Source organism: Adiantum capillus-veneris, chromosome 11, assembly GCF_014529385.1.
Source record: "Adiantum capillus-veneris isolate H3 chromosome 11, ASM1452938v2, whole genome shotgun sequence".
NCBI classification, from domain to species: Eukaryota; Viridiplantae; Streptophyta; class Polypodiopsida; order Polypodiales; family Pteridaceae; genus Adiantum; species Adiantum capillus-veneris.
Genome location: NC_140941.1, coordinates 149,536,531 through 149,554,028, shown reverse-complemented (window position 1 = coordinate 149,554,028; position 17,498 = coordinate 149,536,531). Strand labels below are relative to the sequence as shown.

Sequence of the window (17,498 nt, the reverse complement as noted above, 5' to 3'; positions counted from 1 at the left end):
GTTCATTGTGAACTGAGTGTGTCATTTTTTGTAAATTGCATGCTATGTGAATGTACTGTCTTGAGGAGATGGTCATGGGCATGGTTTGCTTGATTAAGGATATGAATCTAATGGCAACAAGATTTAGTAGATCAAGACATCGGTGAAAAGATAAGCGCGGTCAAGATGGGATTGCTAAATCAGTTACAATTGTATCTAAGGCCCTTGAAAAAATGTGATTGATCAATGACTGATGTCTTTGTAAAAGTGTTGGATTGGTGGAGTCTAGTGCATGGGTACATAAGAGTTAGTCCTTTGGCTATTTTGCAAGTGTACTCGAGGGCGATTACAATTCTTTCAAGAGTGGATAAGGCGTGTCCAACTGGGAAGAGCTCGCCAAGAGGACAAGAATGATGGGAATGGGATCGTGCTAGCTAGGGTGGAGAAACATCGTGCACACAAGTGAGTGTCGGTTGGCTAGAATATTACTCAAGCCAATCAGGTTCCAAGATCAATTAACTTGGACTCAATAACACGACCTTGGGTATTTGCTAAGCCATCACAAACTCACCATAGACAAGGGAGATGTAATGCAAAATAGACTTGTGTTTATTCATTCATGAAAGGAGCTTTAAGTAGCTCTTCAACCTTGCACCACTGCATGTGGGATAATTCCACTTTTTTCTCCTTGGCTCGTTCTCTAGGACACTAGGACAAAACTCACACCTTACAATCCTCCCCTTGAGGTTTGGACTAGGATAATACAATGAAGGTTCTTTATCCACTAAGGATGACACATGGTATCCACTAAAGATGTCAATACAAGAAAAATCCCCCCCTTGAATTTTGGGTTGCAACTTTATGAAGAAAGACAACACTCCAATCCAGGAGCACAGACAACATATATCTCCAATCCAGGAGACAATCAACATAACACTCCAATCTAGGAGCCACACTCCAATCCAGGTGTGACAAATTGCGGACGTGTCGACCTACTAAAGAACGGAGCTACCGGCCGAGGGGCCTAAACCCTAAGAAGAACAAGCAACAGAGGAAGTGTCACAGAGTGATGACATGGTTGCCCGAGCGCAGAAAAACCCTAACCCTAATTTCTGCCAGAAACCCTAATTGCTGAAACCCTAATTCTGGAAACCCTAACCCTAAAACCTGCAACCCCTAATTCTGAAAACCCTAACCCTAAAACCTGCAAACCCTAATTTCTGCCAGAAACCCTAACCCTAACCCTACGGCAGCAAACAAATTCCGAAAATTGCGCTAACATGATGACGTGGCAGGCTGTACGGATTTCCGTAAATTACGCTGGCAGCTTTTGGCATTGCTTTTTGGACCATAAGCTTTTGAGTTTGAAAGTTTTTCAGGTAAACTGCTTTTTGGACCATAAGCTTTTGAGTTTTAAAGGCTTTTTACTATAACTGCTTTTCAGGCCAAGGGTCTTTAAATATGAGGCTAGGGCTCATTCTCTGGCATGCTTCAGTACGAAGGTGCAGAGTCTGGAGTACCGGCTTGTACTGTGTTGATGCAATATAAAGAAATACCGAAAGGGGCGCCAAGGTTTGGGGCCAATACTCTCTGGGGTGGAATTCCGCCACTCCGTGTCGCGTGTCGTCTCTCTCTCCATTTCAGTTCAGTTGTTATTTGAAGTGCTTAAAGTTGTTCAATCTGTTCTTTTCTAATGGCACGTGGTGCCCGCCTTGTGACACCAGGAGCAAAAAACAACGCTCTATTGCAAGAGCAAAATTCTGAAAAATGTCTGCTTCGCTCTAATCCAAGAGCACCTTCATCTTCTTCAATGCTTTTTCTTCAACTGCTTCATGGTTTTTGTCTTCGTATCCTCCCCTTGAACAAGTGCTTCTTCCCCACTTGTGTTGTGCAATCAAGCTTTATTGAAAAAATAAGTGCAATGCAAAAATACTGAAGTAAAAGTACTGCTAATGCTAATGATGCTGTTGTCGATTTTCTCATGGTGCTTTGGAGTGGTCTTTGCACTAGGAGAATCTCCAAGGCCAAGTGTTTGGACTCCATACAATAGCACAATGACGTTATCCTCTTTATTGATGGATGTAGTGACATACATTGCAAAATTATTGTGCTTGGATGGGAAATTTTCAATTTTAATGTGTTCTTTGTAATTTTCCTTCAATATGAAGTACCTCTTCACTTGCGTGAAGTCACCCTTCACACAAATGATAAAAAAGCTTGGTCTTTCTTTGAATTTTGCTGAACGAAGGCCTTTTGATATTTGTTGTCCCATAGGAAAACTTCCTTAACCGCTTATGGTTTTGGGTCTTCAATTGTTTTAGGCACCAAAAATTGTGTGTGAAGGTGCCTTTAAAGGAGATCGCAGCCAAGATACTTCAGCTCTACTGGCTGTAGCGCAGAAACTAGGCTTTTGTAGGCCTTTGAATGGGAGTGGGTACCATTACGGACCTTGTGCATTGGAAAGCACTCTTAGGGAAGGCTTTACTTGGATTACAGATATTCTGCCGAGATTGTCAATTACAGCCAGCGAGTGCAGGGACGGTTTGCGCCTTCAAGGTGAGCACATGGGCGTTAGTCAATGGAGCAGATGATGATAAGGCTGACCCGAAGTAGTGCAGTTTGTAGCCGTCAAGGGATGATGAGGAGGAGACCAGCGGGTGCATGTGAAGGCAGTCGATAGTGATGCTTCAAGCCTCCAAGTAATGCCGAGCGGATTCAAGAGGGCAGCAATTGATGATAAAGCGCTGGGAACCCCTTTGAAATTTGCAAATGAGGGTTGCGGGCACAAAGCCGATGTCGAATTGCTTTTCAAATTCGAAGGCAATGATTGCAGAGAACAAGTTTGCAATGGGAGCACAAGAGGGAGCAGATCGGAGCTACCGGATATGTTATTGCGACCTGAAATTGCAGGCAAAGCATAGCAAAGCTGTTGGTGGGCATAGAGTGGCCAGATGGCCCAAGTGGCGAGCGGATGAGCAATAGCAAGTCAGCGGGCCATGAGCCTCTCGACCGATGAATCGGGAGCAACAAGCAGTGAATCTCGTAAAAGAAAGTGCAGAAGGTAGGAAATGTCGGCAACCCCGAGGTGTCTGTTGCAATTGGCTGGCTCTGGTACATTGAAGTCAGACCCCAAAGCTGAAGCCGCTTCTATTAAACGTGCCCTTTGAAAACCCTTGGACAAGTGGGAGCCTTCCTTTAGCCTCAAAAGTCAAAAAATCTCTCAAATTTAGGGAATTACACACGTGTTCGACAAAGCAGTAGACAAAAAACTTTTGTTCTTCTTCCACCTAAAAAATACTTTGACCATTAAATGTTGCAAAAGACCCCCCACACACTCTCTGAGTTTCAAATTGCAGGGATTACACAAGGTAATAATGCATTTAATGGAGCAAATTTGATCAAACAATTAAGTGCACTAACGGAGTCGGATTTGAGCAAGGAGATAGTCGATGTAAAGCTCTCGATGATGGCTTCATACACACATAAAATTGCAAAGCAGTTAAAAATACAATGAGAGCAATGCTAATCCAAAAAGGGTTGATAACAAACACATTAGATGCTAATCACTAACACACAAATGCATAAGAACAAACCTAGCTAGTAAACCATGGCGCTTTGATACCACTTGATGGGAATGGGATCGTGCTAGCTAGGGTGGATGAAAGAGAAACATCGTGCACACAAGTGAGTGTGTGTTGGCTAGATTATCACTCAAGCCAATTAGGTTCCAAGATCAATTAACTTGGACTCAATAACACGATCTTGGGTATTTGCTAAGCCATCACAAACTCACCATAGACAAGGGAGATGTAATGCAAAATAGACTTGTGTTTATTCATTCATGAAAGGAGCTTTAAGTCGCTCTACAGCCTTGCACCACTGCATGTGGAATAATTCCACTTTTCTCTCCTTGACTCATTCTCTAGGACACTAGGACAAAACTCACACCTTACAAAGAAGAACTGAATTGTCTCAGAAAGTGTGGCCGAAGGGCCTACCAACTTGTAAGAACTTATGAGCACCGGCAATGGACCTAAACCCAAAAATATCAAAAGCTTGAACTCTAGGCTGATTTTCGTAAATTGCGCTGATAGTGATGACGTGGCACGTTGTACGGATTTCCGCGTTTTGCGCTGGTAGATTTTAGTGGAGCTTGTGTGAGCTTTTGAGAGCAAAGCTTGCGTGAGCTTTTAACGGTAGAGCTTTTGGGTGTGAATGCTTTTGGATTTGATGCTTTTAAGCTCTGCTTTTGGGCATCCCATGTAAGTTTATAAGGACACTTGGGGCCTCATTCTCAGAGAGCATTTTGACGAGCATAGTCTCGGAGAAGAGTACCCTTGGGAGTTGTACCATGGCGAAATAATAATAAAGAAATATTGAAAGGGGCGCCAGTCTTTGGAGCCAGTGCATCTTGGCTCAAAACTACGCAGTGTCGTGTCTCTCTCTCTCTCTCTCTCTCTCTCTCTCTCTCTCTCTCTCTCTCCAAGTTCAATTATTTGCAGATTTTGTTCATGTGTTGCTATTGATTTCTCGCTTGGAGCGTCCAAGCGTGTAACAATTTTTGCATGCAAGTGGCTCTCTTGTTAAGAGAAGTAGGCAGCCGCACCTAGAGGACATCCTTTTACGAAAACAACCATAACTTCAATCTTGGTTGTCAAAATAGCGCAACCCAAAATTCAAATAAATCTCTTCTCGAGTCCTATGCACTTAAGCTATTATCAAAATGTTTTGGAACTGCCTGTTATTTTCAGCAACAAAATCATTGTTCGACAATTATTACCCCTAGGTTCCGAAGAAGACGATGGAGAAGCTAATCTCTATGGATGAGTCATGCATGAAATTTTGTAAGTATAGCGCTTCCCATTGTAATAGACTTGGACACTCCAAGCCCAACATCTACAGCAACATGTGTGAGAAAACTCAAAACAACTGAACTGAACTTTTGTTGCGTAAATGAAGATCCACAAGCACCAAGTCCTTATTTTCCTTAAGATGTCTCATAGTCAAGGACAATTGTAAAGTTAAGGACAGGGTAATGTCACCAAAATTGTACTTTGGTAAGAGCCCCATTGAAGTCATACAAAATCCCCCCCCGCCCCCCCCTTTTTTTTTTTTTTTTTGGGGGGAGGGGGGGGGGGGGGGGGGGGGGGGGTGGACCTAACCCTTAATATTGTGTCCTCTCCTTTTCTGTCTCTCTCTCTAGGCTGGTATTTATGCTCTTCGTGTCTTGATTTGATCATGTTTATAACATATAATTAAGAATCTCTCCTTCATATTGTGAGAGGCGGTGGCAGTCTTCCTCCTAGTTTAGTGACAGGCTAACAAGTATAAGTAGCTTCTCAGGAATAAGAAATTCACATGTTTGGAATGCTCTTTTCTTGTGCTTCCTCTATCTACAGGACCAAAAAAACAGGAAGACCAGAAGTATAATAGTACCGATTTTGAGCAGATACGAAAGATGGGCTCTGCTTTGTTTCATAAACCCATCCAGGAGCAAAAAGTGCAGCTGAAACACCAGCATCTCTAGCAGCTATAAGTCCCACATTGCTCTGGAAAGAAAGCAAAAGAACATAGCAAACTTTGAGGCCACAAAAAATGCACCAACCTCTCTCTCTCTCTCTCTCTCTCTCTCTCTCTCTCTCTCTCTCTCTCTATATATATATATATATATATATATATATATATATATATACATTTATTTATTTATTTATTTATTTATTTATTTATTTATTTATTTATTTATTTATTTATTTATTATATATACATATGTATACATACATATACATATATATATATCTTTATCAGCAAAGGATGGACGCGGATGATTGTGATGCGTGTATGACAGAATCAGGTCTATCTAAGGTTAAGCAGCATGCTTCATATGTGCATTCATTAGGCATTGCAGTTACCTTGAAGCCGCCACCTCCGAAAGTATTTCTTCCAAAAACATCAATGCCCATGTAAACATCGTACCTTCTTGTATCACCAGCTATTGCTGCAGATTTCTTTGGATGGCCTTCCTGCTTCACAATGCTGCACATTAGTACAATGAATCTAAATAAGACTCTGCAAACCGAAATATTTATTCATCTCACCTTCCAAGTATAATTGGTAAAAATGCCATCACAAAGATCAAAAAAACACTTGTTGAGCTCATTCAAACAATTTTGCCAGCTCAATGTTCCATACTTGGTGACACTATCGTACCTATCACCAATATATAGCCACTTTCAAAAATAGCCACTCACCAACCCTAACTCAAAGCACAAATTTTCAGAGCTATACCAGATAACAGTCGAACCAGGGACTGTGTCGTGCATAAGTTTTGTTAGCAGCCTTACAAATTCCAACAGATTGTTTATGTGATCCTTCTCCACTTTATTTTCGATATTAATCTGTTCACATCCATGTTATCATCAAAAGCACTCTATTACATAAGCTGGACAAACCATAGATGTGGCCAAAATATCTTACAAGCCAACCATCAAACCCCAACACCTCTGCAAGCTTTGCTAGCCGAGAGGCATACAAAAAAACTGACTCTTTCGATGCTAGTAGCCTTCTGCAAAGCGCTTCTCCAGCATCCCACTCAGTGATGAATGTGCCCAGAACCTACAAAAAACCATAAGTTTCCAAAACTCTTAAGTCTTTGCAAGGCATTAGTCGCATAAAAAACTTAACAGCATTTCACTAGCATCTTGAGAGTCTCTCTTGTGAAATGCGCTTAGAACCAAAAAATAGGAAAAAGAGGACTACATCATATATAGCAGAAAATCACATAAACTTCAAAAGCATGTACCTGATAAACTATCCAATCTCTTCAACAACAAAAACTCGGAGCTCATGAGAAATTTAGAAAAATGTGCTTATAATACTGAAAAACTACCAAATGTCTTCGACAAGAGAAATTTGAAACTTGCGAGAAAGAGCTAGGGATGCTCTCTTAAGTAGAATCAAGGATTACACTGAATATTGTGTACGCCTGCTGACATGTGTAGCTTGTGATCTTGTTTTGCAAAGCATCAAAGCTCAAGTAATAGATCTTGTAATGTGAAATAGATTTTACATTTGCTTGCTTATGAGAAAGAAATAGGGATGTTTCTCAAATAATTACCAAAAAATCAAGTAAAGTAGCGTTCAGACTACAAAGAAATGCTTCTTGCGCAGGGGCCAAGGTTGCATCTGTATGTAAGGTGCAGCAAAAGTGAATGTTGATATTGCTCAAGATGAGTGCTCCGAACTCTGCCCAAGGGTTTATAGTGGACTCCCTGAGAGATTCCCTTCCTCGTTGGAATCCTCTCTTGACCTTTCATCCGGCGGAGAGCTTTCCGTTCCTTAGAGAGAGAGTGCAGTGATCACACACATAGTGAAAGCTACTCTGAATGAAAGTGTTGAGACTGAGAGAAAGAGGGAGAGAAGAATACGACACCAGACGGTTCTCAAACCCTCCTCCAAGGGTCCCCCCTCTCTATGGAGGATGGCGATGACGACGACTCAACGACGATGCGATGAAAACGAAGATGCTGAAATCTGAAAACAGCGGGCTGAAACTATAAACACTCGCTGACTCCACGGTATGGCGAGGATCAGCTGCAGATAGGTGAGATCTGCAAGGCTAGGGCTAGATTTGCGAAGGCTAAGTGCTGAAAACTGAAAACGCTGATGGTCTTGGCTGATCTAGGCTCGGGAAACTGCAAAACGCTAGGCCTGATCTACAACTGAAAACGCCACGAACCGCTGGGGCTGATCGGCTACAAAAAACGCCAAGCTAATCTTGTTGGCTGAAAACGCTAGGGCTCTCTGCCGGTCTTGCTGAGAAGGTGCACTATAAGTTGCTGGAACTTCTACCTCTTCTGCTGGAAATGGGCGCCCCCTATCTGCTTATATAGCTGCTGGAAGCCGGGTCGAGTGGTCTTCCCTACAGCTCACGACCCTGGAAATTGGTAAATTAAATAATAAAAATGTCCAATTCTCTATAAAATGTTCTGTCCCAAAACTGGCCGGGATTTGGGCCTTTTGCTTGGACAATGCATATGCTGGGTGGTACTAGGTGTGCAATCAAAGGATATGCAACTAATCTAAGTGCCTCGACATGCACGTCCTGCTCACAAGCTCCAAGTTGCATTCGTATGTACGTACAGATCAATGCGGTGCGGTACATTCACAGGGTACAAATCCGTGCGTTTCCATACGTACGAAAACGTGCCCTACATGGCTTTTTTTTTTCCCCCCTTGTGTGTACATGTGTGGTCGGGAGAGCATTGTGAGCCCATGGAATAGGTGCCAAGCTTTTCAATCTCTGTAAGTTATTACAAAGAAAATAGAGAGCTCTTTGTTGCCATGGATTCATCTATGAAGTATTCTATGTTTTCAGAGATTCAAGATATCAGTGTTACGTTTCTTGAAATCGAGTCCTTGAAATTTTGTCATTGATGCTATCATGATTGTAGTGCTAAGTGTTCATATGAATTCTGATACGATATGAATATTAAAGTTTATGAATGGGTGTCTATGGAAAAGTAATGAATATGTGTGTGTAAAAATGTAGAATTTTAAAACTTGGGTACGTACTGTCATGTACCTTAAAATTTAATTAGTACAAGGGTACAAACCTTACAAATTGAAATTGAACCGTATTTTACATACCTTTGCACCTTGGCAGAGGTGTCACAAAGTGATGACGTGTTATGTGACACATCCAAGCCTATGTGTCCGTGGACAAGCTACAGCATGACAAGGGTTCAGTTCAATCTAGAGTAGGAAGTGTTCTGGCACTTTTGTGAGTCTGTTAGAAAACCGTGCATGTCCAGACACTTAGATTAGATGCATATCCTCTGGTTGCACACAGCATGATCATCAGCATTACCATCAGAATCCATCAGGAGCATTTTCCAGTGCATTGAACCTATTTTCCCTATTTTTGACATTTTTCAATTATTATCTTCAGGTGACTTTTGTTGGGAACTGGGTAGGGCAAAATGACTAAAGAAATATATAAGCAAACCTAGTGCTAGCGGTTCTGGCAGAAGAGGCAACAGGAGCATTGCTCAACAGGCCACTTCTCAAGCAAGATCCCCCCCCCTAGGCTGGCATTTTTCCACCAGGAACATCAGCGTTTTTCAGCCCTGCCTTTGGCAATTTCAGCATTGTGCAGCAGCGATCTTTTCAGCCCTGCAACAGCGTTTCCAAGCAGGCCATAACCAGCGTTTTCAGGACCAGCACAGCAGCGCCTATAAATAGCATTATCCAGCGTTTTTTACAGCCATAATCAGCGTTTCCAGGCAGCAGCAAGCAGCGTTTCCAGCAAGCAATTTAGCAAGCAAAAACAGCAGCATATCCAACGTTTTGGCTATCAGCATGCAGCGTATTTGAAGGACAGCGTTTTCAGCATACGAGGTCACAGCAGCAGATAGCATCCTTGTCATCTTCACCGTCGTCCTCGCGACACACAGTTTTCAGCCATAGCATCACTGAGACTTGCATCAGCACTTGTACCAGATTGTGCAATCAATAGTAGACCACTCTTGCCATCGAGAGAGGGGCCCTTGGAGGAGGGTTTGACAACTTCCCGGTGTCGTATTCTCTTCTCTCTCTATCTCTCAGTCTCACATCTTCACGCACAGTGTCTATTCACTTAGTTTGTGATCACTTGCACTCTCTCATTAAGGGTAAAAAAGGCTCTCCCTTCCGTAAGTAAAAGGAACCTTGAGCACGATCGGATCACTCATCTTGAGAAAGAACAACATTCACTTCCGATGCACCTTACATGACGTGGCATGACCTAAAGGACAAAAGGGACCTAAACCTCACAAGAAGAAACACGAGAAGTTTTTACCAACTTACAGTTATGGCCGAGTGGCCCATTTAACTTATCATAAAATAAGTTGTTCCAACTTATGGTACCATGCAAGGTTGGACCATACATACGTACAGACTCAATCCATACGGTATGTCCGTACAGTATGGATCCGTACCGTATGGATTCAATCCGTACTGACATTTTTAAAAAAAATCACTTGCGCGAGCGTGGCTGTGTGGACGTCTGACCAAGCATTAGGCTAGGGGAAGGGTTTGTGATTGAAACCGAATGTTATTGTGGCTTTGTATTATTTCCGAAGAGTTGTGCATTTCATAGAAAGTGTGCACAGCAAGTTTAGTAGTGTCACAGAGCAACTTTCTTGTAGTGCTATGTTGCTTCTAAGTCTATAGTATTGACCAGTGAAAACTAAGATCATCGTGTATTTAAACATTCTGTCATGCTATCACTGAAATATGATATTGTGTCCCATGTTCGTATCATGGACCAAGGTAGGTCACTTGTGACTTGATTGATGTTTAATGCAGGTAGGCCTTTTCATTTAACTATATGGAGTGATAGTTTGAATATTTGTAGGCTTCTCTTGTAAAATTCCTTTTTTTTCTATTTTTTAAGGTTTATTTACCAATAGTGCGTATCTTTACGTACCTTAAACCTCGATCCATAAAGGGCTGCGTACCTAACGTATCGAATACTGTCAAAGTCAATGATGCGAAAGCGTAAAGATCAAGGAGAGTGAGCACGAGAGAAAGATAGTGTTACAAACTTGGGTAACCCAAGTCGGGAATCGGGTACCACACACAAGAGAATCACTTAAAATACTTCACAAACCTTTTTCACACTTCAAAATTGAGAGTCGACACGGCCCGACGTAGTTACGTGCCTAGAGGTATTGGCCCCAAAATCTGGTACCCCTCTCGGTATTTATTTTTATATTAATGCTTGAGCAACTCCCGCGGGACCTCTACTCTCAGACTCTGCGTCCAAATGCTCTGCAGAGTGAGGCCCCAAGGCCCAAGGGTTCTATTTATTCTTACAAGGGATGCCCCAAAAGCAATTAGTTCAAAAGTAGTCAATCCAAAAGCATTTGGTCTAAAAACTGCCCTATAAAGCATTCAACGCAAATCACAGAAATCTGTACAACCTACCACGTGCACGGCCAACGCAAAACGCAGAAATCCATACTGCTGCCACGTCAGCATGCCAATGCAATTTCCGACCGTCCGTACAATTCTGCCATGTCATCAATAGTTCCGTTCAAGTAGTACTGCCACGTCATCATTTTGTGACATACCCCCCTCTTGAAAGAATTGTAATCACCCTCGATTACACCTGCAAAATCAGACATAAGCCATAAACCAGTTCAGTAGACACTGACTCCAAGTATCGACGCGCTAGACAACACAAATTCAGCACTTCTACAAAGACGACAGTCACATCATATTCACATCACATTCAGATCATATCACATCAGATCTAGGACTGGCAATGTATTTGGCAATCGCATCTAGATCCAAGTGTAATCATTCCCTCTTTCAATCCTGCACTCAAACACAACAACGTGTGTGAGTAATCATTTTCGAGAATTCCAGCTCATCAATCAGACATTGAGTTCATATTGAACAGAGTGTTTCGATCATTCAGTCCTAGTCATCTTATCGCTATGTAGCCATCTCGTTCCTTGCGAACTCTTGATGCACTCTCCATAGTTTCATTGAATCATTTATGATCATTCAAAAGTGATGATTCTTATCTCGAATCGTGATCGAGTTCATTCTGAAGCTAACATTGCTCCCAATTCATCATCATCTCATTCTTGATTTCAGTTGTTATTTGTTCACAAATAGCAGGTGTTCCAGAAAACATCAATTTCATACATAAATTAGAGTCATCTTCGGAAATACCTATTTCTAAAGTTTCTTCATTCATTGAACATGCAATTCACAAATCACACACTTAGTTCATGTTAAGCACAGTGTTTCAATCATTCAGTCTAGTCATCTCATCCATCCAGAAGTCCTAATGCACCTAGATCCCTGTGTAGCCATCTCATCATTCATATGGGAACCTTGATGTACTAGAATCATTCATCATCATTATTCATTCAGATTTCAAACAAAATTCATGATTCTTATCAACGGATTCACTCCTAAGCTGCCATCACTCCAGATTGCTTTCAGATGTAAATTTCTTGCCATGTCATTCTCGGTTTTTCCAACAAAACATGCAAAATTTTAAGCAGATGGTTCACCTCGTTGCAAAAGAGTTGAGGTCCAGCTCCATGCTTCCAAACGCTTCATATGCATGTTCCTCGCTCCTATTAGTTATGTGCACACACATAAGAAGAGCTTTCCAAAAACATTAATTCCACAAATACTGAAATTTTCTGCAAAAAACCCTAACTTTTCAGAGTTGTTAGATATAAGATCCGTTCATGTCAATGCGTAGAGCTTGTTAAAAGGACCATCGAAGAGATTTTTTAAGGTCTTTTGGCAAACTTTCCTGCCGAAAATTTGTCGTATTCTTCATTCTTTTCTTCAGTTCCCGAGAGGTGTTATCTCTGTCAAATTCTCTGCAAAAACCCATGCGTGCTCTTGGGTTCTTTATGGCTTATGCCCTTTAAGACAGAACAATGAAGACGGGAGCACGCTAGATGCGCGATGTACGAAGGGTGGGAGTGGCTCATAAGCCCGGGGTCGAGGTGCGCAGATTCTTTATAGAAATTCCCAATAAACTTTGAAAGCACCAAAGTGCTCTATATGCTCTTTGATAGGACCGGTATGCTTTGAGAAAAGCACACGCTCCATGCTCTGATACAACTGTTACAGACTTGGGCAAGCCAAGTCAAGAATCGGGCATGGCACACGAGAGAATCACTTAAAATACTTCACAAACCTTTTTCAAACTTCAAAATTAGAGTTGACACGGCCCGACGTAGTTACGTGCCCAAAGGTATTGGCCCCAAAATTTGGCGCCCCTTTCGATATTTATTTTTATATTAATGCTTGAGCAAAAGTTACAACCATTGCGGGACTTCTGCTCTCAGACTCTGCGTCCAGATGCTCTACAGACTGAAGCCCCAAGGGTTCTATTTATTCTTACAAGGGATGCCCCAAGAGTAGAGCCCCAAAAGCAATTAGTTCAAAAGCAGTCAATCCCAAAAGTATCTAGTCTAAAAACTGCTCTAAAAAGCATTCAACACAAATCACGAAAATCCGTACAACCCGCCACGTGGCAGAGCCAACGCAAAACATGGAAATCCGTATTGCTGCAACGTCAGCATGCCAACACAATTTTCGATCGTCCCTACTATTCTGCCACGTATCGGCTCGTCCATCCGGGTAGTACTGCCATGTCATCATTTTGTGACACAGAGAGAGAGAGAGAGAGAGAGAGAGTCTCCTGAACCAATCAACCTTGGCAATGAATAACTAAATGTGTATACAATGGAGGCAAGGGGTTGCTTATATAGCAACCTCAATAAATCGCCCTACCCAGACTTTGACAAATAAGTAAAATAAATACCTAAAAGCCAAAATAAATAATGAGATTGTCACGTGCACGTCTAACCCTATGTTTTCGTGGACAAGCTACTTCATGACAAGGGTTCAGTTAGCTTAGCTTAGGAAGTGTTCTGGCACTTTTGTGCATTTGTTCGCTGACCGTGCATGTCCAGGCACTTAGGGTAGATGCATATTCTCTGGTTGCACACAGCATAATCATCAGATTACCATCAGAACCCATCAGGAGCATTTTTACAGTGCACAGACCTATTTTTCCTATTTTAGCCATTTTTCACTTATTATTAATAAGTGACTGTTGGGAAACTGGGTAGGGCAAATTGGCTATGGATATCTATAAGAAAACCTATCGCTAGCAGTTTCTGGTAGAAGAGGCAGCAGGGACCAAGTGTTCGGCAGTGCACCTTCTCAACAAGACCCCCCCGGGCAGGCAACCTAGCGTTTTCAGCCACCAAAGACCAGCCAGTGTTTTCAACATTTGCAGATCAGCCGAGCGTTTTGCAGTTGCAGATGATGCCCGGCGACAGTAGATCACAACAGACTCCCTAGCGTTTTTTGCATCAAACAGTAGATCAGCTCAGCGTTTTTTGCAATTGCAGACTACATCTAGTGTTTGCAGATTCCCGCTCACAAAACCCATAATTGCATCAGCGTTTTCAGTTTTCAGCATTTAGATTCCGTACCGCAGCCCCCAAATCTTGCAGATGTCACCTCCCCACAGCAGATCCTCGCCGCACGGTCAGATCAGCCAGAGTTTGCAGATTCAGCCCGCTATTCGCAGATTTCAGCATCTCCGTTTTCAACGTGTCGTCGTCACATCGTCATCATCTCCGTCGACATAGAGTCAGAATTCAGCAGATACCAGATTTGCAGATTTCAGCCCCTAGCGTTTTCAGCCAAGGTGGTACCATGCGTTATGTACGATACGTATCTGTATGTACTGTACGTCGTTCTGTATGGATAAATTTTTAACATACGTAAAAATACGTACCTTCGTAAAAAACAAGTAAATAAGAGAACATTTTAAGAAAAATTCCATTCCTCATCAGAGATTTAGAAAATGTATATCATGCAAACTACTTGGGGACAGTTGAATCAGAGCCCTAGGTGCAAAAATTTAATGGATATGCTGGTCGCTCGCATCCCGACGCCCGAATCACCCCAATTTTTTTATAATAAAAAAACTGCCGTACAATACGATCAGTCCGTGTACTGTACGTATCAATACGGACGTACTGTACAGTACGGTTCAGTACGTACAAACTGGTACAACCTTGTTTTCAGCTTTCAGCCAGTCTCTTCGTCGTCCTCATCGTCGTCCGCAAGTCCATTGCATTGTAGAGATTTGTGCAATCAATAGTAGACCGCTCTCGCCATAGAGAGTGGAGCCCTTGGAGGAGGGTTTGACAAATTTTCTGGTGTCTTATTCTTCTCTCTCTATCTCTCAGTCTCAATACCTTCATTCACAGTGTCATTCACTTTGTTTGTGATCATTTGCACTTTCTCACTAAAGGAACGGAAGGCTCTCCCTTCCGTAAGTAAAAGGAACCCTTGAGCACAGTTCGGAGCACTGAACTTGAGCAAAGTTCAACATTCACATCCGTTGCACCTTACATTGGTATCAGAGCTTTGGCAGTGTTTTGTATCACTCAAGGAAAGAACCACAAGAATTTTTTGTTCTTGTTGCGGTCGTACGTAACCCAAGTCCACTTGGGCGTGTCGATTCTTAATCGTGTTTTTGAAGAGTGACAGGAAACCCAAGAAAGAAGGGCTTGTCCAGCCTCCCCTTGTTTCTCTTTTCACTCATTGAGAGCGGACCGTGCACTTAGCGGTCGGCCAATCGACGTGAGGTGGGAAAAAGCAACCTTGGTGTGAGCGCAAGGCCGCCAAGGGGTACGGCCGCAGGAAACAGAAGAGCTCAGGTAAGAGAAGATCCTTCTCTAACACAGATTGCAAGCTAAAGAAGAGCCTCAAGAACCCAAGAACTACAAAAACTCAAGTTCCTCGTGAACTTAAGAACTCAAGACTTCAGTGTATGGTCATCACCCGAAGCGGAATAAATACTTCGCATGGAGGTGATGAGCATGGAGGTGGCGAAGAAGAATTTTCCCCACCAGAAGGTTTTTCCGACCCTCCCCCTTCCCCATCTACGCCAAGGATTGCACCAAATCCTATGGAGGCTTTGGTCAAGACGATGATGGACATGATGTTACAACAAGAAGCGCAACACGCTACCTTGTAGCGCGAGCCCAAAGAAAGAAAGGCAACCTTTAATCGCGAGCACGAAGAAAGAAAAGCAGAAAGAAAGTCCGACTTGGAGCGTGAGCGCAAGCAAGCGCGCTTGGTGGCCGAAGAGAAAAGGGTAGCCTTGGAGCGTGAGCGCGAGCAAGCGCGCTTGGCAACCAAAGAGAAAAGGGTAGCCTTGGAGCGAGAGCACGAGTAAGCGCGCTTGGCGGCCGAAGAAAGAAAGGTAGCTATTGAGCTAGAGCGTGAGCAAGGACGCGAAGCCCATTGAGTAGCGGCCGAAGACAGACGAGCGGCCTTGGAGTTAGAGCGTGAAGCGCAAAGAGATCAACGCATGCAAGAGTTGGTCCTACAGGTACTCACCTAGAAACCCGAGCCGGCCAAAGATGTTGATGGTTCATCAAGTGGCGCAAGCCGAGATTCGGACTCCAACAACCCCGTCACCGAGAAGTTGACGTTCAGTAAGTATGACGGTAAGATGGATGCTACTATTATCCATTCTTGGTTGCATCAATTTAATGCTTACTTTGCAACAACTAAGAAGACAGGAAATATCAAGGTTTTAACGACAGCCATGTACCTTACCGGTGATGCCATTAATTGGTACCACATAGCAAGAGGCAAAATTGGTCGCGCACCTAGAGGCAGCCGAGGAAGATGCGCCCCTTTCCTTCAATTGGGCCAACTTCCAAGACAAGCTCAAGGTGCGGTTTATGCCACCCCAATACCTAGCACGATTGAAGGATGATTGGCATGTTCTCAAGCGCCAGTTATGTCTTTCTCTAATCGTGTTTTGCAGCTCGGCACCCAATTACGCAAATCGGATGTTGAGCGCAAGGAGGCATTCCTTTATGGATTGGACGAGTATATCAAGTTTGATGTCGAGGTACTCGATCCAATCGATCTCAACAAGGCGGCAGCGATTGCTCTCGCACAAGAGATGAAGCACAATAAGAGAAAGCCTAAGGAAAACAAGACTTCTCCAAGTACCACTCAGACTTCTCAGAAGGTAAGAACAGTAAGAATGGAAAGAATGGTAACTCTTCTAACCAATCTTCCTCTAGTCTCTCAGAAAAGAACACTCCAAATGAACCTAAGGGTAAAGCAAACACAATTGCTAAACCTAAGCTCACTCCATATGAAAAGGCAGAGCAAGGAATCTTAGGAGGATACATCACGTCGGAAGAACGAAACATTTATTCTAAGGAAGGTCGTTGTTTTCATTGTCACATCAAGGGTCACATAAAAAGAACATGTCCTAAGCTTGACTCTAATGAATCTAAAGAACCCACAGAACCCACATCCTCTGTCAATGCAATAAATGAGAACACGAGTGTGACCCAAGTTTCTCATGATCCTCCCATTGATGAGTCTCTCATTAAGTATTATGGTCATGTGAAGGGTCAACGTTTTGTCATATTGTTTGACCCAGGTAGCATGCATGATGTGATTAGTGTCACCAGCGTGTGACTACTATCTATCCTTTTTGTTGATTTCTTTCTTATTATCTATTTACTTTCACTTTTTGGAAACACCCCTCGGGAAATCTAACTGCCCTGCATTGCATAGCTAGTGTGGAACTGTCCAGAGGGAGTCCAGGCCTGAGGGCAAGAGAGCACTAAGGTTGGACAAGGACTATGGTTAGCCAAGTGGGGTCATTGACTAGCCAAAGTGGAATCCTTTGCTACAGAGGCTACATTTCAGTTTTGGATGTGGCCACAGTGTACAAAGAGGGTCGGATGACCTAGAAAGATATAATGGCAGCATCTCCTAAAATTTAGGGAACTGCTATTTTGGGACCTGAAAATGTCTTCGCGTCATTACGTGCAGTTTGACATGGGGATCATTTTGTTACTCTGTGGCCAAGTCAACAGAGGCTGCAGGTGAGATATTTTTAGACCCGAGGGTCTAAAGCGGGAAAATGCACAAATGAGTGA

The 17,498-nt window shown here is 42.8% G+C and overlaps 1 protein-coding gene across 3 annotated transcripts in view; it reads right to left on the bottom strand.

Annotated features, from left to right (window-relative positions):
- The window catches only part of LOC147448208 (cytosolic endo-beta-N-acetylglucosaminidase 1-like), a 70,535-nt gene that overhangs the window by 35,465 nt on the left and 17,572 nt on the right, over nt 1-17,498 (bottom strand). For 2 of the 3 annotated variants that reach the window (XM_086524089.1, XM_086524087.1), the window contains exons 2-6: nt 6,454-6,591; nt 6,265-6,374; nt 6,075-6,186; nt 5,889-5,999; nt 5,416-5,528 (exon numbers count right to left, since the gene is read on the bottom strand). In XM_086524089.1, the coding sequence (XP_086380215.1) occupies nt 5,416-5,528; nt 5,889-5,999; nt 6,075-6,186; nt 6,265-6,374; nt 6,454-6,591 (584 nt within the window). Of the gene's footprint in view, nt 1-5,415; nt 5,529-5,888; nt 6,000-6,074; nt 6,187-6,264; nt 6,375-6,453; nt 6,592-10,944; nt 11,326-17,498 lie in introns of those variants that run through there. The other variant, XM_086524088.1, reaches the window with a different exon arrangement.